At 41.5% G+C, this 25,466-nt stretch overlaps 2 protein-coding genes and 1 non-coding gene across 19 annotated transcripts in view; 2 read left to right on the top strand and 1 right to left on the bottom strand.

The window, feature by feature from the left end:
- Positions 1–446: 446 nt before the first annotated feature.
- EAF1 (ELL associated factor 1) lies at positions 447–15,542 on the bottom strand. Its single transcript, XM_001159232.6, has 6 exons — positions 15,173–15,542; positions 13,047–13,141; positions 10,828–10,964; positions 8,520–8,710; positions 6,481–6,714; positions 447–3,955 (listed from the first exon to the last, which is right to left on the bottom strand). The coding sequence occupies exons 1-6, from the start codon at positions 15,540–15,542 to the stop codon at positions 3,909–3,911; spliced, it is 1,074 nt and encodes a 357-aa protein (XP_001159232.3). The 3' UTR covers positions 447–3,908.
- On the top strand, positions 9,835–9,941 carry LOC112208710 (U6 spliceosomal RNA). The gene has a single exon (XR_002943288.1). It is a non-coding gene; the product is annotated as a U6 spliceosomal RNA (small nuclear RNA).
- The window catches only part of METTL6 (methyltransferase 6, tRNA N3-cytidine), a 44,573-nt gene continuing 34,631 nt past the window's right edge, over positions 15,525–25,466 (top strand). For 10 of the 17 annotated variants that reach the window (XR_010155138.1, XM_063805520.1, XM_063805518.1 and 7 more), the window contains exons 1-3: positions 15,525–15,656; positions 16,421–16,769; positions 17,967–18,101. Coding sequence is in view for 16 of the 17 variants with exons in the window: in XM_063805520.1 (XP_063661590.1) it covers positions 16,545–16,769; positions 17,967–18,101 (360 nt within the window). In the remaining variant the exon portion in view is untranslated. Of the gene's footprint in view, positions 15,707–16,420; positions 16,770–17,966; positions 18,102–25,466 lie in introns of all 17 variants that reach the window. The other 7 variants (XM_063805519.1, XM_009444954.4, XM_054681553.2 and 4 more) reach the window with 4 other exon arrangements.

The raw sequence follows: 25,466 nt of genomic DNA, 5'->3' as shown, positions 1-25,466 counted from the left end.
GCACTGCTGAAGCAGAAGTGGAGAATGGAAGCAGGAGGTCAGGATTTCTAGCCAAATGTCAGCTGGGAGTCAGAGGTGTGTGTGGCATAGCATTCCAGGCAGAAGGAATCTGGTAAACTAAAATGACAATAGGATATATCTAGGGATTCAGTTTAACTGTTGCATGGTTCTCAGACCCAAACTAAGCCCTCCTTTTCAGACCAAGTAAAATGGCCTCAGATGTGATTCATTTTTGAACTTCATACCTTTTAAAAACTGAAGTTCATCCTTCGGTTTTGAATGTCACACCTTTTAAAAGCTGAGGTATACTTCCTAACGATTATAAACACCAAATTAAAAAGGAATCCATTTAGTTAGCTATTTAGGCTTAAGCACAGAAGGTTCTTAAAAGAACCCTATATTGCTCATTGATTTCTAAAAGAAAATGAAACCCACCAAGACATGTGTTGCTGACCTTCACTTTTATTTAAATATAGTGATCTTTTAAGAGAATAAACAAAAAATACTTTACACAGCAAATATTTTACATAAATGTAAACATGCATGTCTACTTCATAATTAAGCAAAAAAACTTTTAGGCACAAGATTTTAAAAATAAAGAATGAGACAATGAAACCAAGACTGAAATAACAGAAGTAACAAAAACTCACATTTCCTAACTCTTCAGTTGGTCTTGTCTTCCAACCTATTGGTTAAGGCCTGAGTTTCAGAAATCCTACCTTCCTTGCCAAATAGAAACATCCACTTTGGCTGTATATAACATTATCCACATAACACACTAATTCTCTTTCAAAATAATGTAATAAATATACCATTCATACACACACACACACACACACACACACACACACACACCCTGCTGAACCAGCCTCTCAAATAGGAAAATAAGGATTTTGGAATTTTCAAGTTTTCCTACAACCAAAGCACATACACACACATTAACACCTTACATAGAAAAAGTGATTCTGCTACAGAAATAAAATCGTTAATGAGTGGCATGATTACAAACCTCTAGTTCATTTGTATTAAGTTTCTTCAATCACAACTTTACTAAGGCTTACTAAGCACCTCTGACACTTCAGATTTAATTAAGTTTTTCATCTCATCTAAATGACCCACAGTACAGTAGACATTGTACAGCACAAAAAAAAGGCAATTTTAATAATTCAGTTAAAGACTTCTAAATCATGAAAGTCAGCATGGATACTTTCAGCTGTCTCCAAATGCCTGGAATGTTTTCCTATGTCTATCCTCTGCACTTCACTGGCTGGGTAGTCTTCTCTGCCTTCTACCCCACCAGGCTACAACCATTTGAATGTCCATTCCTGTGGATACCCCAGGGAGGAGATGAGAATGACAGTCCCTGCTTTTTTTTTTCCCTTTTTCTTTTTGTAGAAACAGGGTCTCGCCATGTTGCCCAGGCTGGTCTCAAACTCCTGGACTCAAGCAATCCTCCCACCTCAGCCTCCCAAAGTGCTGGGATTACAGGCATGAGTCACCACACCCAGCCCAGTACCTGCTTTTAAGGAGCTCATACCAACCAGAGTTCAAGCAAAAAAAAAAAAAAAAAAAAAGGTCAGTATGTACACACAGGGCACTCCATGTGGGTTGAAAAAAAAGACAAGAGTCCACAAAGATGGTACCCACAGAACCTCAAAAGTGGGGTATGGAGGGAGAGAAGGAGAATGAGAGAAGGCACAGAGGCAGGAAGAACAAGTCCGGTTTGGCTGGCAGGAGGGCATCTGTGAGAAGCCATCTGTGAAGCCAAATTCTTGATTTCTAAAAAGAAAAGATTCCTTACTCTGGTGGGTAAAGCTGGAGGGCAGAGGGCAGAACCACCAAAGGCTTTGTGCAGAGAACAAAACTGAAGCCGTGCTAGAGAAAAACCATACAGTGTTGGGCAGGACAGATGACAGGACAAAGGGTCTGAAGCTCAGGAAGCTTGACTCACCAAGCCAGTGCCACATGCAAGCATTTCCTATAGAAACACGTCTTGACCCAACATGCCAAAAACCGTAGTTCTGTCTACAGAAATCAAGGCTTTCAGAAAAAAGTTGGGGAGGAGAGAAAGAGAGAGAGGCTTAAATAGATATTTTTAGTTCAAGTTCCTGGAACCTGCCCCAGTTTGAGCAAGTTAAGAGCAGTGAAACAATTCCTACATCCAGTAACAATTCAAGTCTCCTGATCATGACCTTGTGAAACCTTCCCTGAGCTGTCATTACCAAGGAATTATAAAGCAATTATCAATCCACTATAAATAAGTTCCTACCTGCCATTAAATCCACCAAAATCTCATGATGGGCTGAGAGCCCAGCACGGGGTCCTAGCGTAGACCTATTACCTACACTAGGGTAGGTGGTGTAAGCATGCTGCTGGGCAGTGGCTCTCTGGGCTCACTATGATGATGAAACAGTTGACTCTATGAAGTTTAACTCTAATGAAAGCCCCTATGACAGACCACTTATTTCCTTTCTAAGTCCAGACTGCTTCCCCTCCACTAGCTGGGGAGGGAGAGGCCATATGAGTGGAGGGACCTGTGGAGGAAAAATTATTATTACTACCTTGATGTCCGCTGAACCAAAGTGGATGGAAATTTCTCAGGACATATTCATCCAAACTACAAAAACAGGTTACTCCATACTGATTACAGGATGATTTATCACACATTCATTAAATATAGAACACTGACTAGCAACCAGTTTCCTCCAACAACAGATCCATTTGGAAATGGCACACTGTAGAAGGCAATCTTGTGACTTCCTTCTAGTTGTATATAAAAAATACAAATCGGTCAGGGAGTCAGGTACAAAACAGTGGTACAAAAACATGAATAGATACGCCTTATCAAATAATGTGCTCATTTCATATTGCAGAACTTCTATCTAGATTCTGATTTTTAGCAACTTACTGCTGGTTCACTTGTTCGGAGAGGTTTCTTCACACCTCTCTTCCACTCCTACCTCCCCCTGCTAAAATCCACTGACTGAAGAATACTTAGTATGGATCCACATGGAACCAAAAGCCCCAACTGAATGGAGTCACATGCATCAGCACAGTGGCTACCGGTTTCGTCTGCTCACCCAGCCTCATGTATTTAGGGACTGAATTCAAGCTAGAAGCACCCAACACTTTTGTCTTTTGGAATCTAATCCAAGTGCCAATGTACATCTAAAAGTCCCATGTATAGGAATCTCTTGATTCCTACAAATGAGATTCAAGGGAGAGAACAGTGAGGAAAGCCCAGAGAGGGGGCAGGAGACTGGCCACAAGCCAGGTGTGTACTTCCCTTTCTTAGTCTGTAAATGACAGGTTGAGCTGGCAGGACTCCATGGTCCTCACCAGCTGACACTCAAGGACTCCATTCTGTATTCTGAGGTCCATTTCTATCCAGGCTTGTCAGGCTGAGTCAGACAAAACTTCCTTACCACTTTGTGTCAACAATTTAAAGTGGTTTCAACATATTTCTATGATGTAGTTTGAGGTTTTCCCTCTCTCTCCTACCCATCAAAGACTTCATTTCACTGGTACCAACCACTTGGCCAAACTGATGGCTGCTGAGGTTTAAAACTGAATCTCTGGCCTGGTGAAGATATGGCCTTTGAGTAACTTAGACCAGGGCACATTTATCTGTTTTTCATTAACAATGTTAACTAAATAGAAATATAATTCTGTTAGCTCTTCTACAGGTCTACTTAAACTTTGAAAGATGAGATTGTTCAAAAATGACACGAGAAAATCACCCATCACCACTAAGTTAAAGACTTGAATATGTGAGAGTTCCAGAGCCTCAAACTCCTACTACAGTCACTGATCCATAACATTTTCCTCTTGCAATGGACTCCACGCCAAAGTAGCTCAGTCTTGCGGCATGTTTGTGCACCAAAAAGTAGGTTTCGAAAGATCCAGCACTAGTCATCACTGTCACTGCCAGACTCACTCAACTGCAAGTCATTTCCTATTTAAAAAAAAAATAAAGTAAAATCATAGAATCAAACAAAAGTACAGAATTTAAAAATGACTTCCTCATAATTTTTTGTTAATTGCCTTGGCTATCACACTACAGTAAAACCTTGTTAATTCAACTTAGGGAAGAAAATCAAATTGGCTCACTGAAACAAAATGGTGCTTTTGGTTATCTACAAAGCACAACAATACTGCATGTTAGGGTAGAGCAAAGGAGAAGTAAGCTAGATAACTTTTAAATGGTTTAATAAATAGCAAGAAAATATTTAAAATATGTCTGGGCGCAGTGGCTCACGCCTGTAATCCCAGCACTTTGGGAGGCCAAGGCAGGGAGATCATTTGAGGCCAGCAGTTGGAGACCAGCCTGGCCAACGTGGCGAAACCCCATCTCTACTAAAAATATAAAAATCAGCCACGTGTAGTGGGACATGCTTGTAATCCCAGGTACTTGGGAGGCTGAAGCAGGAGAATCGCTTGAACCCGAGAGGTGGAGGTTGCAGTAAGCCGAGATTGCACCACTGCACTCCATCCTGGGCGATAGAGTGAGACTCTGTCTCAAGGAAAAAAAGAAAAAAGAAAAAAAAAAAAAAGAAAATATTTAAAATAACTGATCACCATTCGGAAGAACTGATCACATTAAGTTGCTTTATAAAGGCAACTTAAGAAAATATCCAGTAGGCTTCCCATTAAGAAAGGTGAATACTGTTAACACCAGTAATATGCTAATGCAGTATCTGCTCTGGCACACCTCTGTCCAGGATAGTCACGTTATCTTAAATTTCAAATCTGAACTAACGTGCTTTACAAAACCCCAGATTCCTGTTTACTAGGCAGAATTTAGAAGAATATAATTACTTAACATTTCAATCTAATACAATAGGAATACATATAACAGAACCCCAGTTGATACCACTTGTAGCAAAAGTGATTTTCTTTATTTCCAAATTGCTAATCTCTAGGCCAGTTCTCCTCAAAGTCTATTCTGAGGACTCGGGGTTCCATGAAACCCTTTCAGGGGGGTCTGATCCTGAGGTCACCCCTTTTCTAACTACCTAGAATGCCAGATTTTCTTCATATACTTCAGTCTCTATGTTAAAGATGGGGCATATAATGGCAATGTCTTGAGATATTTTTGGTTGTCACGGGGCTGGGGAGGTGGGAAGAGACTGGTACTGGCATCTAGTGGGTAGACGTCAGGGATGCTCTTAAACATCCTACAATGTGCAGGACAACCTCCCACAAAGAAGACTTATCTTGCCCAAACTGCCCATAGTGCTGAGGTTGAGATTATCTCTGCCTGGTCCACAATAGTTGGATTAACTAGGTTAACTTCCCCACTGTTACCTCTAGACCTTCCAACTTCCTCAAAGGAAGGTGTACCAAGAGAGAACATTCATCAGGGTTCCAAAAAGAGAAAAGCATAGAAAATTAGCCCTCTGTTCACCTTCAAAACAAATAAATTTTTGTTCTTGTTTTCCTGTTTTACTTTAGTATCAACTGCATTAAAACACACCGAGGCCAGGCATGGTGGTTCATGCTTTTAATCACAGCACTTCGGCAGTTGGGGAAATTACTTGTACCCAGGAGGAGTTCAAGACCAGCCTGGGCAAAACAGACCTTGTCTCTACAGAAAATTTTAAAAATGGCTGGGCATGGTGGCTCATGCCTATAATCTCGGCACTCTGGGAAGCCGAGGTGGGTGGATCACTTGAGTCTAGGAGTTTGAGACCAGCCTGGGCAACGTGGCGAAACCCTGTCTCTACCAAAAAAAAAAAAGGATCATGCCGCTGCACTCCAGCCTGGACAACAGATCAAGACTCTGTCTGAAGGAAAAAAAAAAAAAAGCCACCACACTGTCTGGGGACAGCGGATTCTTTTTTATAAAAGTTCAAGATAGGCCAGGCATGGTGGTTCACACCCATAATCCCAGCACTTTGGGAGGCCGAGGCAGGCAGATCATTTGAGGCCAGGAGTTGGAGACCAGCCTGGCCAACATGGCAAAACCCCATCTCTACTAAAAATACAAAAATTAGCCAGGTGTGGTGGGACATGCTTGTAATCCCAGGTACTTGGGAGGCTGAAGCAGGAGAATCGCTTGAACCCGAGAGGTGGAGGTTGCAGTAAGACGAGATTGCACCATTGCACTCCAGCCTGGGCGACAGAGTGAGACTCCATCTCCAGAAAAAAGACCAATGGGCAGAGAGCAGTATGGTGGCAGGTAGCTCCCCGAAAGTCTGGTATAAAAGCAAAAACAGCCTATCTGTTCATGTTTTAGTGTTTTCTAGAATTCACAAACACCGGTATGAGCCAGTGGGGAATAGAAATAGAAAGAACAGATTTTTCATCTCATTTCCCTTTTTTACTGTTTAGTAACTCACACCTTTTCTGCTCCAAACTATTTTTAACAAGATCCTCTCCCATGCCTTAAACATCTTTAGGTTTGTAAGTTCTGGCACAGGATAAATAGAAGCTGCACCTATGGCCCTCTCTCAGCCATAAAAAGGAGTGCACACTTACTGAGGGTGTTCATGAGCTGGTTGCTTCCTTGTGGCCGGCTGGTTCCATTGGCAACGGCAGGCCTACTGTTGTAGGGCTGCTGGTGTGAAGGCTGCGGAGGAGAGGCTGGGCCATTGTCCTCGCCTCCACTGCTGGAGCTATCGTCATCACTTCCCGAAGAGCTCTCAGAGTCTGAAGAGCTGCTCCCACTGCTGCTGCTCATTTGTTCAATAATGTCAACTTCAGCCCTCAGCTCTGGAATAAAGGATATGACATGGATCAGCACAGCAGCCCTTTTCAAGGCAGTGCATTGGAGCTTCTATAAATAGTAAATCAGCAAAACCAACAGCAATAAGAAATAATTTAAAACAAAGTCCTACTTCTCAATACCTTAAAAAATGTACAAACAAAATTACCAAAACAAAAACACAGCCTGTTTCCAGAGACACAATGGAAACATTAAATTCACTCAAAATAAATAAAAAGCAAGACTGTTTCAGAATAATGGCTGTTCTGTATAAGAAATGAATTAAGTCCATTTGCCTTTATCTACTAAAAGAAAAATTATGAATATTATGAACTATGGGATAAAACCATAATTCCCACATAAGAGAAGACAAATATTATGTAAAGTGGTTGAAAAATATTTGACTAGGAGTTGGAAGGTCTGAGTGCTTGTTTTGGATTTACCTCTAACCAGCAGTGACACCTAGGTAGAAGTCAATGAATTTTCCAAGCCACTCTGGAAAAATGAAAGCCAGACAGCCTCTAAGGTCCTTTCCAGCTCTCATGTCCCATAAATAAATGGAGGTTTGCAGGAAGAACCATGGTGACTAAATAAAAATGGTAAAACAATATTCTTCCTCTTCACTCTTTACATATTTGACTGACAGCCATGCCTGTCAGGTACTGCATTTTTTACAGATATAAAATATCAATGTTAACTAACCATTTCAAGAAAGGCACCAGATTTTCCTGTCTAGGCATACCATGTGGCCTTAAATGGCTATGGCTCCTTTAAGCATAATTGGCAACAACTAACCACTCATGCTCTGATTCCTATTCAACCTAAGTGAAAACTTCCATAACAGCATTCCAGTATCCATGAGGAAAAAAAAAAAAGGGACAAAACAACTGTACACAGTGCAGAGTGATGTCTGCAGCCGTTCTACAGGGTGGAAAAGGCAAATTTCCCGGGGACAACTCTTTATGTTTCCCTACTATTATTATGGATTTAGTTATTTTATAAAACTTATAAATATGAAATATGGCCTCACAACTTCTAAAGAGTCTGGAGGACTAAAACCATTCATCGTGTGAAGGAGAAAGCCAAGGTAAGCTTCTTTGTCTCAGGTTTGCAGTGGAGAGAACCAAACTGGACCTTTAACTCTTTCTAGGCCAGTATCTGTTTCTATTGGTCCTCATGGCCTCTTTAATATTTACACACTTTGTGTTAGCACAGAACATTTGCTTATGGTATTTTAAAAGGCATTTTAATCCTTTTTTTTCCCCCCAAAAAAGAGATGTTATTGCCCAGGCTGGAGTTCAGTAGCTACCAACAGGCATGATCATAGCACACTGTAGCCTCGAACTCCCAACTTCAAGCGATCCTCCTGCCTCACAGTAGCTGAAACTACAAGTGTGCAGCACCATGGTCAGCTCCTCCAGCCTATATACTAATGTAGAGCTCAGAAAGGTTGCCACCTACGCTTAGTTTTCACCTCCAACACCTAGAATCCTTTCTTTCTCCGAAGCCTTAGAGGTGTGCCATATGGAGCTTTAGATGGAAGTCATGCTTGTTTAAATCCTAGGCCTCTAAGCAGAATGCTACAAAGATAGCCACAAACTCAAGTCACTATTCCAGGACTCACCCTTGTCAAATGAGGTAAGTGGCAGAAGCCCCCACCCTCCCCATCTCTGAACAGTGAGCTCTGCAGACATTTTTTTGATGGCATTGAATGCCCCAGCCACTGTATCAATACAGCAGCCATGTGATCTCCACAAGAAAATTCAGCACTCTACTCCAAGTTGCTATCATGGATCCAGAAAATGTTCTCTACCTCTTTTGATGTCATCCAACTGAGGTTCAGGTGAGGGGTTATCTTTCAAGGGAGAAGTTTTGGGTCCAACTGGAGGCTTCGTTGGAGCTCTGAATGGCATAGGTGGTGGAGGTGGTGGTGGCTGTGACGTCTGTGGAGGACGAGTGGGCTGCTGTTCCATTCGGGCCTGGATTTTACTGCTGCCCTCAGCTCTGAAAGGAGATACAGACATTAAATTAGCAGGGCAAAAATAGTGGTTCTCAAATTTGTCCAGGTGACTGAAAACTCAGAAGTCTCTGTAGAACCCCATGTTCTTTCCAGACCACTTCAAAATACTGATACTTGTAATTTTATCATGTGAGCTATTCATTCAACATTTGAGTGTCTACTGTAATCCAGTACTATATTATGTATCAGGGATACAGACATGAATAGAATATTTACTGCCCTCGATGAGCTCAAATGTATAGCAAACAAATGTAGGATATAATGAAACTATGAAAATCCATTTTACTAGTAGAAAATACATTCATGCATCCCTTAACAATGAGGGTAAGTCCTGAGAACTGCATCATGAGGTGATTTCATCATGCAAACAGCAGAATGTACTTATGAAAACCAATATAGCATATAATTTTTTCACATGAAAACCCAAATGTCCCACCACCATTATTGAATATCAGTCATTCCCCCTACTTGATCTGCAATGCCAATATCAAGTGCCGTATATCAGGTTTCCATACATGCTCCATTAGAATCTTAAGGGACCACTGTCATATATGTAGGTCACTACTGACCAAAACATCATTATGTAGTTATAATCATGAGTGCATGAGTTCCTAAATAAAGTAGCTCCTAAAATATTGCCCAGCTTGAAAATTTTTTCCATTATCTATATACTGCTTGTTCATTTCATCACATGCCAGCTCTTGCTCGCAGACAAGCAGAATTCTATCCCAAGCTGAGAATATTCTATCAGTTAACAATTTCTTTTGTAAATGGACTAGCCTAGTGCTTCTAAAACTTTTGCTTATGCACAAATCACCTGGTGATCTCTGCAGATTCAGATCTCATAGGTGTTGAGATTCTGCATATCATCTAGGTAATATGATACTGTTAGTTCCCATATCACACTGAGTAGTAAGGGAATATACCACAACCATCAGATATTGGAGGAATATTGGTAGCACCTGGTTCACTGTAGGTAATGAATACAAATAAATAGAGTGGCAGGACAGGAGCAAGGACTCTGCAGCACACTCTCCAGGGTAGGTCAAGCTCTCTAACCCTCAGTCTCCGTACCTTTTTTTTTTTTTTTTAGATAATAGCACCTTTCGTACTCACTTTGGCAGCACATATACTAAAATTGGAATGATACAGAGAAGATTAGCATGGCCCCTGTGCAAGGATGACACACAAACTCATGAACGACTCCATATTTTTAACAAAAGAAGTAAAAAATAATAATAACACCTTTCTAAAAATTACTTGTTAGATAAAACAATGCATATAAAGCATCTAGCAGAGTGCCTGGGACATGATACCCCCTCAATAAATGGTACCTATTTTTATTTTCTGTGGAATGAATGAATGAAAAAAAAATGGCTTAACAAAGCATAAAAAACATCAGGTTGTGACAATCTTTACAATTTAATTACTGTATTATAATAATTACTGTATTATAAGTGAGCTATGATGATGCCACTGCACTCCAGCCTGGGTGACAGAGCAAGAGACCTCGACTCTTTAAAAAAAAAAAAATACTGTATTATATGGTAACAAATAGAACCACTAGGTTATTTCTATTAATAGAATGAATTTTTATTTTCAAATAAACTCTAACTGGCTTCATTTTAGACATGTAGCAACTGTTGAATTAAAGAGTTCACTATATTAAAAAATAGGCAAAGTTTTATTTTGGTATTATAGTAATCTCAAATGTATCTTGTAAAAAAATTAATGTTTTCACTCCAGTTAAGTATAGTATATATTACTCCTTCATAATTTTAAGTCTATAAGTTATCTTATCCCTTAGGTGGTACTGTAGCAATCATGAGATTAACAAAATAGGCTTAATTATAAAGTATATCCCCCTTTCCCTAATGGTTCCCATGTTTTAGGTCTTAAAAAACATTATTTCTTTTTACTGCATTTGAGGAAGACATATTTTACTCTGAGCACATATTTACATATTTTGTCTGAGCACAGGTAGTGTTAAGATTATTGATAGAACACTATGAGCAAGCAGATGTTCACAACCTTATAAAAACTGAATAGATAACAGAGGTTTGGAAACATGATATAAACCTGCATCTGGCTATTCACATACCTTGTTTTCTTCACCTGAATGCTGCTACTGAGTTTTTCCAGCACATATTCACCAGTGTCATGATTAATAATAAGCACACAGTCTTTCTGGTAAGGCCGTTTGTTCCCCTTGAACACAGTCATGGGTGGTGTGGATCCCTATTTGCCACAAAAGTATAAGATGATCAAACTAAACATACCAGTTATGAATATCAACTGAATTTATAGATGACTCTACCTGATGAAATCTTTTATCAGAGCTATTCAAAAAGAACAGGTTGAACTGATTTCTATTTTATCTCCTTCTGGTTTCCGAGGCAAAAATAAAGGAGAAATAATATAGCAAGAATTTGTGAATGTGCAACGCGTTCTAAGTAATCAAAAAGGTAGTATAAAAGTTTTAATTACTATATACGTTCCAAGAGAGAAAAATTAACCATTACTTTCATTATACTAAGCAGAGTTATCACTCTGTATAGTAAAACTGTGAGTGATCTCTATTTCTTTGTCATTAGAGAGACCAGGGTTTCCCCTTCTCATGTCAAGCAACCAACAGAGCATTTTCCAAGAGAAGGTCATTATCCTGGTTGGCTCAGAATAAATAAATCATGTCACTCATCTGCCTAAGCCTTTCAATCACTCCTCAATTGCTCTCAGGCCAAAGGATAAAATCTTTAAACTAGCCACTTGGCCTTGCACTACCGGGCCCTTCCCTGACTCTCCACCTCCCCTGCAGCATACTCCCCTGCGCATGTGCTTCAGAGCAGAAGGCAACTGGCTTCCCTCCTATCCTCAAGCTCTCTCCTGCCTCTGGGCTTTAACAAGGCTTCTGCCAGCTTTAACAAGGCTTCTGCCAGCTATATCCTGCCCCCTCTCTTTAAATGACCCAACCTCCAGATCTGCTCACAGATACTTCCTTAAGGAAGCTGTCCCTGATTTTGTAGAATAACTGCTATATTTTCTTGTATTAATTTAAACTCCAGACCATAAGCTCCACCAGGGCAAGAAATGTGCTTGTTTTGTTCAAGGTTATATACTTCATGCCTAGTAATGGGCCAATGTGTGGGAGGCATTTGATTAATATTTGTTGAATATCATATTTAATGCCTTGCTTAGAATAAAAAACTGCTTGGCTCTTTGACTCCTTATTTATATAGTAAAAATATAGAGCTAGAAAGAACTTTAGGGACCATTTTTCTAAAGCTTTCATTTTACATATGGGAAACTAAGGTCCAAAGGGAGATGATGTAACTTGCCAAAGGTAACAAGTAATCAAACAGCAGTTTGAATGGGCAATTTTTCCTCACCACAAAGCTTTCCAGATCTCCCTGTCCAGAGACTTTTCATTCTGTCTCCAGCTACTGAGAACTTATGTTCCAGGACAGGGGTGTGACATGCAATAACACATGTTCACTAAGAGCATCATGTGACCCTTTGGTGCTTTGTCATTAGTGCTGCCTTGGGCAGAGCTTCACAAAAGTCTTTCTCTGCAAGGGTTCTTAATCCAGCTTTCAATTTAGTTCTTCATCCCTAAATCAGCTGAATGTGCCACACCTGTGGTTCCTGCCTGCCTTAACTCCTGGCTTGGTTGCCTCACACTCCTGAGCTGTTGTGGCCATATAATCAGCAGGGCACCTAGGGCTTTTCTGTCTGGAGTTGCTTGGGAGAAAAGCTATATCTAAAAGAGGGGCTAGGTGTCCAGACAGGAACCTTGTCTACTCAGTAGCAGATGGGGGAAAAGGAAGATTGGGGAAAACGACGAATAATCTTTTTTTTTTTTTTTTTTTTTTTGAGAGGGAGTCTCACTCTGTCGCCCAGGCTGGAGTGCAGTGGCGTGATCTTGGTTTACTGCAACCTCTACCTCCCAGGCTCAAGCGATCCTCCCAGCTCCGCTTCCCAAGCAGCTGCAACCACAGACATGCGCCATCACCCCCAGCTAATTTTTTGTATTTTTGGTACAGACGGGGTTTCACCATGTTGCCCAGGCTGGTCTTTAACTCCTGAACTCAAGCTATCCACCCACTTCCACCTCCCAAAATGCTAGGATTACAAGAATTATTTTTAATCAAGCACCTGCCTAGCATGAAGTCCACCCCACCCCACTCCCCAAAATTACTTTTTTCCTTATGTTGCCACTTTAGAAATCTAAACATTTTTAAAAGTAGGAAGTTTAAATTGCAATAACATAAAAGACAAAGATTCATTGTGATCTTACATTTAAAAAAAATGAAATAAACTCACAGGGATATGTGGCAGTGTAATTGTGACTTCATCTCCTTTGCCGACTTGAAGCTCTCCTTCACAGGAAGTGTCTATAGATGCTGGTTTAAAATCATCTAAAGGGAAAGGAAAAAAAACACTTACCCACCAGGTTACTTATAATAAGGGCTTCCTGGGCATCTCCATTTAAGAATTAAAATTATTACTCGGATGAATGGAAAATAAAAATAATTTAGAATTCTTAAAAAACTGTTTCGTTATGGAAAACTTCAGATACACAAAAGTAGAGAGAATCGTACAATGAGACCTGGTATACCATTATCCAGTTTCAATTATTACCAACTCAGGGACAATCTTGTTTCATCTACACCTCCACATACTTTTCCTCTGACCCCCTTTTGATTATTCTAGAGGGAAAAAAAGAATTTACAGGCCATTTTATTAAACAAAGATATTCCCTTCTCCCAAGGGAGAGAGGAAAATTGTCTCATCATCCATAATAAGTTGCTTTTTTAGGGTTGTGAGGATCAAAAGTAACAGCATATGAAACAGATTCTGTGACTGTAAACTCTATATGAAATATGAAAGGCCACAGCATCATCAAAAGCTGATTTCATTCTGCATAGAAACTGTCAAAATTAGGATTTGCCATACTCAAGTTCCATAGTTGTTTTTTGTTTGTTTTTTTTTTAAATAGTGATGGGGTCTCACTATGCTGCCCAGGCTGGTCTCAAACTCCTGGGCTCAAGCTATCTGCCGACCTCGGCCTCCCAAAGTACTGGGATTATAGTGTCAGCCACCACTCTCAGCCAGTTCCACAGCTTTAACAAAGACACTTCGTAGATGTTCATAGCAGACAACTGAACTGTATCTCCGCAAGTTATCCTGCTCGTGTTTCTAAACTGCAGTTAGAATACAACATAATAGCCACCTTAATTCACATTCACACCTGCCTCAAACTGCAGGACAGGTGCACACATGAACTATATGATTTAAATTCCACATTGCCCTTCACCAAAAGAAAACATCAACTTAGTAAACTCTTCAGGAAATGATGTTCTTATCTTATTCCCATCTCTTCTCTCTGAAAGAGCTGGATCTGCTGTCAGTAGGAAGCATAGCAATGGCATGGCAAGTGACTACACAAAGATGGGATTTCATTATCTAAAACGCCCTCTTCACATGTGTTGAGTCACATCTATTAGGTCCTCTGACAAAAACAAGTCTTAACAACAGCGTTAGCGCCACGGAAACCAGAAGTTCATGAATCACGGAGGGATGCTCTGTCAGCCAATTCCTAACTGCCAAACCTTCACCCAGGACATAGGGTGGAAGTGCACTCTCTCAACAGCGTCTATAATCATGTAGAAAAAGGTCCGGCATAATGACTATTTGGACATTCCTTACGCCTGCTCTCTTCTGCTTCCAAACGTAGACCAATCTTTAACCTATCCCAGGCTCATGAACTCTGATTTGACTCTTTACCCACAAGGAATTTGGTCTGGAGGAAAAGCCCGGGTGGTATAGGTGACCTCAAAAGACATCCAAGTCAAATGAAGCACAGAAAGGAGATGGAAGAAGACTCTGATGAGGCGCAGAGAGGATGCCAATTCTTTGGCTGTAGAGGGGACAAAGCGCAGTATTTGGGAGTCCAGGACCAAGTCGGAGGAGGAAAGCAGGGAAGAGAATGGGTTCTAAGGCAGTGGATGAGGCTCATAACAAACAAGAAGCGTCTTTTAAATGTGGAGAACCCTGATGGGAGCATCGGAAAGGAGGGGAGGGGTTTCGAGGGAGAAGTGGACCCGGATAAGAGGGGGGAGGTTTGCCTTGGGGGAGGGAGGTTTGCCTTAGGGGCGAGGTGGGGGGCGGGGAGGGATGGAAATGGAAAGAGGCCAAAGACCTTTGGAACTAGTGTTTGAGACTGTGAGGTAGAAGAATAGTAGGGAGTGACGAAGATTTGGGAGAAATAATCTGAGTAAAAGAAGGGACAAATCGATGTCCCAAAGGATTTGGGGTTCGAGAGAAAGTAACTGACGCTGGCAGGGGGTTCCCTGGAATCTGAAGGGCCGAGGGAAGAAAGGAAGGAGTCAAGGTTGACATGTGGCGGCTGGAGCGGCCGAAGGGAACCGTGGGGAGCGCGGACTTACAACGAATAGTGTGGAAGGAGGCCCGCGGCCGCTTCTCGAAGCTCTCCCCGAGCCTCAGGCAATGTTCCTCGCGGTCCAGCAGCGGGTTCGCGGTCCCATTCATGGCCCCGCACCTGCCTCGCACCCAGATCGGCGCTCTCCCGGTGCAGCCGCGATCCGAGCTTCTGGCGCTGGCGTCTGGGAGGACTGTGCTTCCGGGCCACCGCTCTGGAAGACAAGGAGAGCCGAGCCGGCACCCACCCGGGTCCAGAAGCAAGTTCTCTCCTCTGCGTGGGGGTGAGAGAGGAATCTGAGGAGGCAAGGCCGTGGGACTTCCGGCGTCGGGTAGGAACTTCCGGGTTCCTAGCGGAAGTGGCGGGGGCGGTGCCATGGCAAAAGAACTCCTCCCGGAGAATCCGAATTCGTGGTCCTCAGAATTGGTTTAGGGTTGTTTCGCGGTTCCTCCCGTATTCTGCCTCCGAGGCCCAGTGGGGCTGGCTGTGGGGTGAGTGCGCCTGGCCCTAGCCCTGCAGGTGAATTTAGGAACTGATGACGGTGAGCCCTGAGCGTGGCTGACTAAATTAACGCGGGTCGGCTAGCCATCATGGACGCCCTCCTCGGGGTCTAGGGGCCCATGCAGCCTAGTCTTTCCTGAGGGTCCTGAGATGGATCCTCGGGACCTCAGCCACGCGTCATTGGGTCTCTTTCTCCACTTTGCCCGGTGATGGAGGTGCGAGGGTCTCAGTCCCTGCAAAGTGACGCTCCCTCTGGTTCCTATGACAGCCTCTTGTGAGTGCGATCAGGAAATGAGCCCACCCAGGCTTAGCTTCATTTCCCCCGAAAAAACGGAGGTCCGACCCTTGGGAAACGGTGACCTCACTTGTATCTGACAATTGACCACCCGCTTCCAGCTAAGGCCATTGTGGTTTTTAAGTCACCCCTTTCGCGGGCACCGAAAATTGAGGAATATTTTCTTCGCAAGGTTTCCCAGTCAGTTCTTGAGAGCGTCCTTTTTCCTAAACTAAATCGATTTATTGTAATAGTTGACTCATCTGGTTTGAATAAAAGTATGGTGCATGAGATAGTCTGGCCACTGAAATGAATGTAAGCCCACTGAAGGTAGGGACTGTGTTTGTCTTCTTTGTGACCTCTCATATAGCGGGAAGGATTTTTTTTTGTACAGTCTGCATCTCATAAACATTTGGTGAATTGAACCTGGCGTCTTGAACTGTAACCACTAACCAGAATCTAATTCTTTTCTCTGCGAAGCCCCCTGTGCTGTTTGAGGCGTGAAACTCACCTCAGGAAATGTATCTGATCCATTAGCGTGGATTCATATTATTTGGTGATGGAGAATCTTCAGCTGTGTTAAGTGTTACCGTCAGTTTCAGAGATGGCTTCTTTGCAAAGGAAAGGGCTGCAGGCAAGGATTCTCACCTCTGAAGACGAGGAGAAACTGAAAAGAGACCAAACTTTGGTGTCTGATTTTAAACAGCAGAAATTGGAACAAGAGGCTCAGAAAAATTGGGATCTTTTTTACAAAAGAAATAGCACTAATTTCTTCAAAGACAGACACTGGACCACCAGAGAGTTTGAGGAGCTAAGATCATGTAGAGAGGTAAGCTAATATTACGCCTTATCTGAGCTGTTCTTCATTTAAAATGTGAAGAGGGTGCCGTGGCTCATGCCTGTAATCCCAGTACTTGGGGAGGCCGAGGCAGGCGGATCACAAAGTCAAGAGATCGAGACCATCCTGGCCAACATGATGAAACCCCGTCTTTACTAAAAATACAAAAATTAGCTGGGTGTGGTGGTGCTCGCCTGTAGTCCCAGCTACTTGGAAGGCTGAGGCAGGAGAATCGCTTGAACCCGGGAGGCGGAGATAGCAGTGAGCCAAGATTGTGCCACTGCACTCCAGCCTGGCGACAGAACGAGACTCTGTCTCAAAAGAAAAAAAAATGTGAAGAGGTGTGCTGTATTGCATTCCTAGGGAGAGTGCGAAGTAGAGAATTTAAGAAGCCTATCAAAATGCTTTGCGTTTTAGGAGAGAAATATACTGTTTGGTCTTAACACCAAAGTTTTAGCAGTTTCTGGTTTGGTTAACATATAGGAGAGAGAACTTTAGTGGGTGTTTTCTATTTCTTTAAGCTGATCTGATAGTTGTAAACATTATATATTAAATTCAAGAGCCAGGTCTGGTGGCTATTGCCAGCTACTCCAGAGGCTGAGGCAGGCGGCTTGTGCCTGTGAATAGTCAACATGAATTAGCCAAGCCTAGGCAGCATAGTGAGACCCTATGTTCTGAATTTTAAAAATTTAAACATTAAAAATTTAAAAAACAAAAATATAAATTCATGCTAAGTGACTTCAGTGACAGATTCAAAATAATATAATAGTTAATGTTAGTAACTATTTACCATGGCTGTTTTCTACATGGTCTATCATTTGACCCTTATACCGGCTCTGTGAAGTGTAAGTATTAGTATTGTACTCATTTGTCCCCAAGGTAAAATTGAGGCACAGAGCTGTTTAAGTGATTTGCCCAAGGATAGAATGCAGGGGAGGAGTTGAGATTTGGGTGCTGGCAGTTTTACTCCAGAGCCGAGTTAGCCATTGTGCTGTTTTTTTCCTCCACACCAAACTGTTAATGTTGGATGACAAATGAAGTACCAGTATTAGCTTTTGCTTATTAGTTCACTTGTTGATCGTCTGCTCCATGGGGTCGGAGACCTCTCATATTCTGGACCTTTTAGTTTGGTTTATTTCTTCATTATGCAAATGTGATATACTATAACTTTGAGCTGTGTTTCCCCAGTTTGAAGATCAAAAGTTAACAATGCTTGAAGCTGGCTGTGGGGTTGGAAACTGTTTATTCCCACTTTTAGAAGAAGATCCGAATATCTTTGCCTATGCCTGTGATTTTTCTCCAAGAGCCATTGAATATGTTAAGGTTGGTGCACCATCTATGTATTCTGCTGTGTTTCTGTTTTCTTGCCGATCTTGTTTGATCTGCCTTTTTTACTCATTTGCCCAATTCTAGTCTTCCCTGGAGCTAACCAGCTATAGTCACCATACATGTAGTTTTCCTGCTTACATACATATACAGTGCATGTGGAAACACAGCTTTATTCAAGAAAAGCAGGAAAAAATACCATAATAACATCCATATAATTAACATCTTTTGCTTTACAGTTTTTCTCTGCTGAACTATTTTAAAGTATATTACAAATGTCAAGACATTTCACTCCTAAATGTTTGCATACATCTCCCCTAAAAAAAGGCCTTTTTCTACACAACCACAATAAGTTTATCATATTTCACAAAAATAACTATAATCTGGCCTGCCATGTTGGTTCACACTTGTAATCCCAACAGTTGGGGAGCCTGAGGCTGGTGGATAGCTTGCACCCAGAAGTTCAAGACCAGCCTGGGCAACATGGTGAAACCTTGTCCCTACCAAAAATACAAAAATTAGCTGGGCATGGTGGTGCTTACCTGTAATCCCAGCTAATTGGGAGGCTGAGGTGGGAAGATCACTTGAGTCAGGGAAGTGGAGGTTGCAGTGAGCCAAGATTGCAGCACTGCACTCCAGCCTAGGTGACAGAGCAAGACTGTCTTTAAATAAACAAATAAAATAACATAATCCCTCAATGTTATTAACATCCATTCCAAATTCAGATTTCCCCAAATAGTTCCCGGTGTCTTTTAGTTTTATTTTTTACTTTTTTTAGAGATGGGTTCTTTGTCACCCAGTCTGAAATGCAGTGGCATGAACATGGCTCACCGCAGCCTCAACCTCTTGGGCTTAAGCGATTCTTTCACCTCAGCCTCTCAAGTAGCAGAGACAATTTTTTAATTATTTGTAGAGATGGGGTCTCACTATGTTGCCCAGGATGGTCTCAAACTCCTGGGCTCAAGTGATCAACCTGCCTCAGCCTCCCAAAATGCTGGGATTACAGGTATGAGCCACTGTACCTGGCTTCCAGGTGTCTTTTATAGCTGGTTTTTGTTTTTGTTTTTGTTTTTGTTTGAGACATGGTTTCACTCTCACCCAGGCTAGAGTGCAGTGGCCCAATCACAACTCACTGCAGCCTTGACCCCCCTGGCTCAAGCAGATCCTCCCACCTCAGTCTCCCAAGTAGCTGGGACTACAGGCATGTGCCACTGTGCCCAGCTAGTGTTTATTTGTTTATTTATTTATTTTAGAGATAAGGTCTCACTGCGTTGCCCAGGCTGGTCTTGAACTCTTGGGCTCAAGCAATCCTCCCACCTCAGCCTCCCAAAGTGCTGAGATTACAGGCGTGAGCCATGGCAGCTGACCCTGGCTAGTTTTTAAATTTTTGTAGAGATGAGGTTTCCCTGTGTTGCCTAGGCTGGTCTCAAACTCCTGAGCTCAAGCAATCCTCCCTCCTCAGACTCCCAGAGTGTGGGATTACACCCTGCCTATAGCTGTTTATAATCCAGTCAAGCACTACCTCTTACACTTATGTCCTTTATTTTTTATTTTAGTTTATTTTTTGAGACGGAGTCTCGCTCTGTCACCTAGACTGGAGTGCAGTGGTGCAATCTCAGCTTACTGCAACCTCCACCTCCTGGGTTCAAGTGATTCTCCTGCCTCAGCCTTCCAAGTAGCTGGGATTACAAGTGCCCACCACTCCTGGCTAATTTTTGTATTTTTAGTAGAGATGGGGTTTCGCCATGTTAGCCACGCTGGTCTCAAACTCCTGGCCTCAGGTAATCCACCCGCCTTGGCCTCCCAAAGTGCTGGGATTACAGGCGTGAGCCACCACGCCTGGCTCACTTATGTCCTTTAAATCTCCTTAACCTAAAATACCCTTGCCCTACCCCATACCTCTTTCCACATTGATGACAGATGAAGCCAATTTTCTATAGTAAGTTTCCAAATTGGTCTAATTGTTTATTTGCATTACTGTTTAATTTATTCCTCTATGTTCTATATTATCTGTGAACTAGAAGTTAAATTTAAATCAGGTAAAATATTTTTGGCAAAAATGCTTTAATAGGTAATGTTGTGTCTTGCATATTACATCCTGTCATGAGGCAATAATATCTGGAGATCTTACTGGTTTTGATCACAGGGTTAAGATAGTAACTACCTAATTCCTCTATTGTAAAATTCCCTTTGCCATTAACCAATATGTGGGGGACACTTTGGTGACATTGCAAGTATCTCGTTCCCCATCAACCTTTCACAGTTTTAGCATTCGTTAGACTTTTTAAAATTTAAACTTTTTTTTTTAAGTTAATCTTATTATTATTATTTTAATTGACATGGTCTTGCTTTGTCACCCAGGCTGGAGTGCAGTGGTGTGTATTAGAGCTCACTGCAGCCTCAAACTCCTGAGCTGAAATGATCCTCCTGCCTCTGCCTCTCAAGCAGCTGGGTCTACACGCACATACTACCACCCCTGGCTAATTTTTGTATTTTTTTGTAGAGACAGGGTTTCTCCATGTTGCCCAGCCTGGTCTTTCTGAACTCAAGTGATCTGCCTGCCTTGGCGTCCCAAAGTGCTGGGATTACAGGCATCAGCCACCGCATCCAGCCTATTTTTATTTTTTATTTTTTGAGATAGGGTCTCACTCTGTCACCCAGGATGGAGTGCAGTTGCACAGTCATGACTCACTGCAGCCTTGACTTCCCAGGCTCAAGTGATCCTCCCACCTCAGCCTCCTGAGTAGCTGGGGTTACAGATGCACACCACCACACCCAACTAATTGTTTTATTTTTTTGTAGAGACGGGTCTCACTACGTTGCCTAGGCTGTTCTCAAACTCCTGGGCTCTAGAGATCCTCCCATCTCTGCCTCCCAGAGTGCTGGGATTAACTCCCACCTCTGCCTCCCAAAGTGCTGGGATTAAAAGCGTGAGCCACCACACGCAGCCACATTAGACTTTTGAAAAAAGTAACCTTACCAGCCTAGGCAACAAAGTATGACTCTGTCTCTACAAAAAAAAAATTATTTTATTTTATTTTTTAATTTGAGATGGAGTTTCACTCTTATTGCCCAGGCTGGAGTGCAGTGGCACGATCTCGGCTCACTGCAACCTCCACCTCCCGGGTTCAAGCAATTCTCCTGCCTCAGCCTCCCAAGTAGCTGGGATTACAGGCACTTGCCACCACGCCTGGCTAATTTTTTTGTATTTTTAGTACAGACAGGGTTTCACTATGTTAGACAGGCTGGTCTTGAACTCCTGACCTCAGGTGATCCACTGGCCTCCCAAAGTGTTGGGATTACAGGCATAAGCCACCGCACCTGGCCAAAAAAATTTTTTTAATTAGCCAGGTGTGGTGGCGTGTGCAGCTGTTTGGGAGACTGAGGTGGGAAAATCACTTGAGCCCGGAGTTTGAGGCTGCATGAGCTATGATCATGCCATTGTACTCCAGCCTGGGTGACAAAGCAGGACCCTATCTCAAAGTAACAAAACCCAAACCCTTTATTTTTAAAAAGTTAATATGTTTACTGTAGGAAACTGAGAAACACAAGAAGCAAAGAACAGTCATCCACAATCACAAGCAGTTTACAGTTTGACTTATCCTTCTAGGTCCTGTGTGTACATAGACACAGTATCCAATTTTATGGGATTAAGATCACGCAGTATGTATCGTGTTTTATCACACATTATGGATATTTACTAATTATATTATTATATGTTGTCACATCAAGACATCTATGAAGCTTAGGTGTTGCAAAATAATAAACTGTGTCCACAATAAACACAGGTACTTTACTAAAAATGCACCTATAGACCTGTGGTTATCATCTAAAACCATCTTCTAGATATGGAGATTCTGACTTAAGAGCCCTTCCTTCCACCCGTTCTTCTTTATCCTGTTCTGTCATTCCAGTGACTAAGTACAGGACTATGTCTAGTTCTAAGAGGTCAATTAACAAAGGTCACTCCCAGAGGATAGTCCTTCTTAAGAACTAAAAACGTGAATAAGTGTTACACGTACATAATAAGCTGCCATTTGAAAGTGCCATCTAAATAGGAACGAACATTCTGGCATAGAACCCTTCCCACCTCTGTCAACTCAGTGGATAGGTATAAGCATTTGTAGTGCTTAGAGGGGACTTTAACAATTTCACTTCCCTAAGTGTTTTTAAGAACAGTCTTTCGTATGAATTTGAACACAAAGTGTACTCAGTGTATTAGGTTACTGACTCTACGTTGGTCATACACTGTCAACCTCTTTAACATCTAGAACTAGATGTTGTAAATTAGGGCTCATTTGTCCTTCATATACACTATATACATAGCAAAGTAAAATAAAATGCATGGACATAAGGTACAGTGGTCAATCTTGCCTCACTGTAAACACATTGGTATAAAGCCCTTTGCACTTTATTCTCCTCCTTTTCTCCTGATGCAGTACAAATGTAATGATGTGTACTGCTTAGAGAAGTGGTTTGATCATTACATTTCCAAAAGGTAATATTTCAGTGAATTTTAACAAAAGGATATCTACAAAATGTGTTATTTACTACCCTACTTTTAACATACTTTGTGCACTTCTAAACATCTAGAAAGTCTCGATGTTTTAAATAAGGACTTAAGTCTGTCCACTTTATACACAGTAGATTTTTAAAAATAGTTGTGGTATCATATTTACCATAACATGCTTTCCTCATTCTACATTATTATATTTTGCAGAGTTTTTCATGTTAGTACATGTAGATTTTATTTACCTGTTATAATATTCCATGGAATGGATATAGCATACTTTAACAGTTACCTGGCTGGTGCAGTGGCTCACACCTGTAATCTGAGCACTTTGAGAGGCCGAGGTGGGCAGATCACGAGGTCAGGAGATCGAGACCATCCTGGTTAATATGGTGAAACCCCATCTCTACTAAAAATACAAAAATTAGCCGGGCATGGTGGCGGGCGCCTGTAGTCCCAGCTACTCGGGAGGCTGAGGCAGGAGAACGGCATGAACCCGGGAGGCGGAGCTTGCAGTGAGCTGAGATCATGCCACTGCACTCCAGCCTGGGTGATAGAGCGAGACTCTGTCTCAAAAAAAAAAAAAGAAAGAAAAACAGTTACCCTATTTACATTTATTTGAATTGTTTCTATTTTTTTGCTCTTACAAATAGGGTTAATGTGATCAGCATCATATATATGTTCCCAAAATGTCTGTACACATTTGTCTGTGATGAATAATGGAAGAAGCAGAATTCCTTGGAAGAAGAGCATGCTCATTTATATTTTAATAGACAATGCCAAGTTTCCTTCCAAAAAGCTCATACTAATTTATAATTTCACCAATAATGTAAAGGTACCTTTTTCTGTATTGCCTCAACTCTTGATATCAGTCTTTTTTATATTTACCAATCTTTTGGACAAAAAATAATGCCTCCATATTTTAATTTGTTTTTTCCTTATTACCAGAGAGGTTGAAGGCCTTGTGGAAGGTTGATAGCAATAGTTAGCTGTGAGTTTATTTAGTCCACATTTGTTTATTGAGAGCTTAATGTGTGCCAGTCACTGTTCTAAGCACTGGAGTTAAACAGTGAACAGACAGGCAAAAATTCCCACCCACATGAAGTTTGTAGTAGGAGTTGTCCATTCATAACCTCTGCCCATTTTTCTATTGGTTTGTCATTTTCTTTCTTATTTTCAGGATATATTCTAGATATTTTGGTATGTATGTTGCAAACATTTCTTCTAGTTTATTCAGCATCGCTTTACGGTATCTCTTTTTTTTTTTACACAAGGATTTATTTTATTTTATTTTTGGACAAGGTCTCACTGTGTCACCTAGGCTGGAGTATAGTGGTGCAAATTGCAGCTCACTGCAGCCTCGACCTTGTGGACTCAAGTGATCCTCAGCATCCTGAGCTGGGACCATGGGCATGCACCACCATGCCTGGCTAATTTTTAAAAATTTTTTGTAGAGATGAGGTCCTGCTGTGTTGCCCAGGCTACACAGGATTTAAATTATCATGGCAAAATATTAATCTTTTCCTTTTGAAGTTCTATTTTATGTCTTGTTTAGGAGTCCTTTACTCCTAGGATTTACTTTATTTTTCTTAGAGATGAGGTCTCACTATCCCAGGCTGCTCTTGAACTCTTGGGTTCAAGCGATCCTCCTGCCTCAGCCTCCCAAAGTGCTGGGATTACAGGTGTGAGCCACTGCACCCAGCTATTCCTGGGATTTAGACATAATCACCTATATATTGCTCTTACTAATTTTTGGTTATATAGTTATTTTATAATTTTGGTTATGTTTTTTAGTCTGGAAAAATTAGGGTCATTATTTCTTTGAATTCTTTCTTTAGCTCTTGTTCTCTCTTCTCCCTCTGGGATTCCAGTTATGTGTGTAACATTTTCTATTGCCCCACAGCCCTTAGATGCTGTTGTTATAGGGTTTATTCCCCCACTTTTTTCCTTTTTGCATTTTCAGTTTGTGTAATTTCTATTATCCTATCATCAAGTTCACTGACTGTTTCCTAGGCAGTACCTGTTTTGTTGAGAAACCTATTGAAAGTGTTCATTTCTTTTACCATATTTTTGGTTTTTAGCATTTCTCTTAGAGTCTTTTTATAGTTTCCATCCCTGAAATTATGTATCTGATTTTGCATGTTGTCTGTCTTTTCCATTAGAGTCTTTAGCATTTTAATCATAATTATTTTAAATGCCCAAGCTTTTGGATCCAGCATCTGTCATATTTGAGTCTGTCTCTGGTGATGGCTTATTCTCTTCACACTATGTTTTTTGCCTTCTGGGATGTTTTCTACTTTTTGGTTAAAGCTAGACATATTATAAGGGCCAGTAGATACTGAGGGATAGGGATTTGTAACAATCTAGTCAGGAATTGGGCTGTTGTTTGAAGTCTGTTGTTGCTGTCTGTGAGGTTTGTTGTTGCTGTGGGCACCAGAGACTTCAAACTCCTGTAGCAACTTGTTTTTGTCTCCTCTCTTGGATTTGGGTCTTCCCTTTGTACCGTTTCCCAAACAGTCTATCTGTTGTGGCTCTCCCAGCTGCCATTTCCTGTTATTCTTGGAGATTCGGTGGTGGGGTGTGGGAGAGGGGGTCGTTCTCTAATGTTCTGCTTCTCCAAATTTGAACTGGTACTGTGGGCCTGTGTCTCAAGGGTAGTCATTTGTCTCAAGGGTAGCCAGTTCTTCTAAACACAGTAAATTGAATGAGAAATTTTTTCCTCACTCATAATTGTCATCTTTATTATCTACCTTTTTGTCTAATTGTCACCTTTGTCTATCTTTTATCATATAATATACAAAATTCCTGTTTATATATACAGTATATACAGGTCTGTTTTGGGACTCTGTTTT

This window comes from Pan troglodytes, chromosome 2 (assembly GCF_028858775.2).
Source record: "Pan troglodytes isolate AG18354 chromosome 2, NHGRI_mPanTro3-v2.0_pri, whole genome shotgun sequence".
Classification (NCBI taxonomy): domain Eukaryota; kingdom Metazoa; phylum Chordata; class Mammalia; order Primates; family Hominidae; genus Pan; species Pan troglodytes.
This window is presented reverse-complemented; position numbering and strand designations above follow the sequence as displayed.

Excerpts from the sequence above, each read along its gene's own strand:
- EAF1 (XM_001159232.6), bottom strand. The coding sequence starts at position 15,542 with ATGGCACCGCCCCCGCCACTTCCGCTAGGAACCCGGAAGTTCCTACCC. Across the intron at positions 13,142-15,172 it reads CTCCTTCCACACTATTCGTT|ATGATTTTAAACCAGCATCT; the intron begins GTAAGTCCGCGC and ends CTTTCCCTTTAG. Across the intron at positions 3,956-6,480 it reads CCAGCTCATGAACACCCTCA|GAAATGACTTGCAGTTGAGT; the intron begins GTAAGTGTGCAC and ends TTTTTTAAATAG.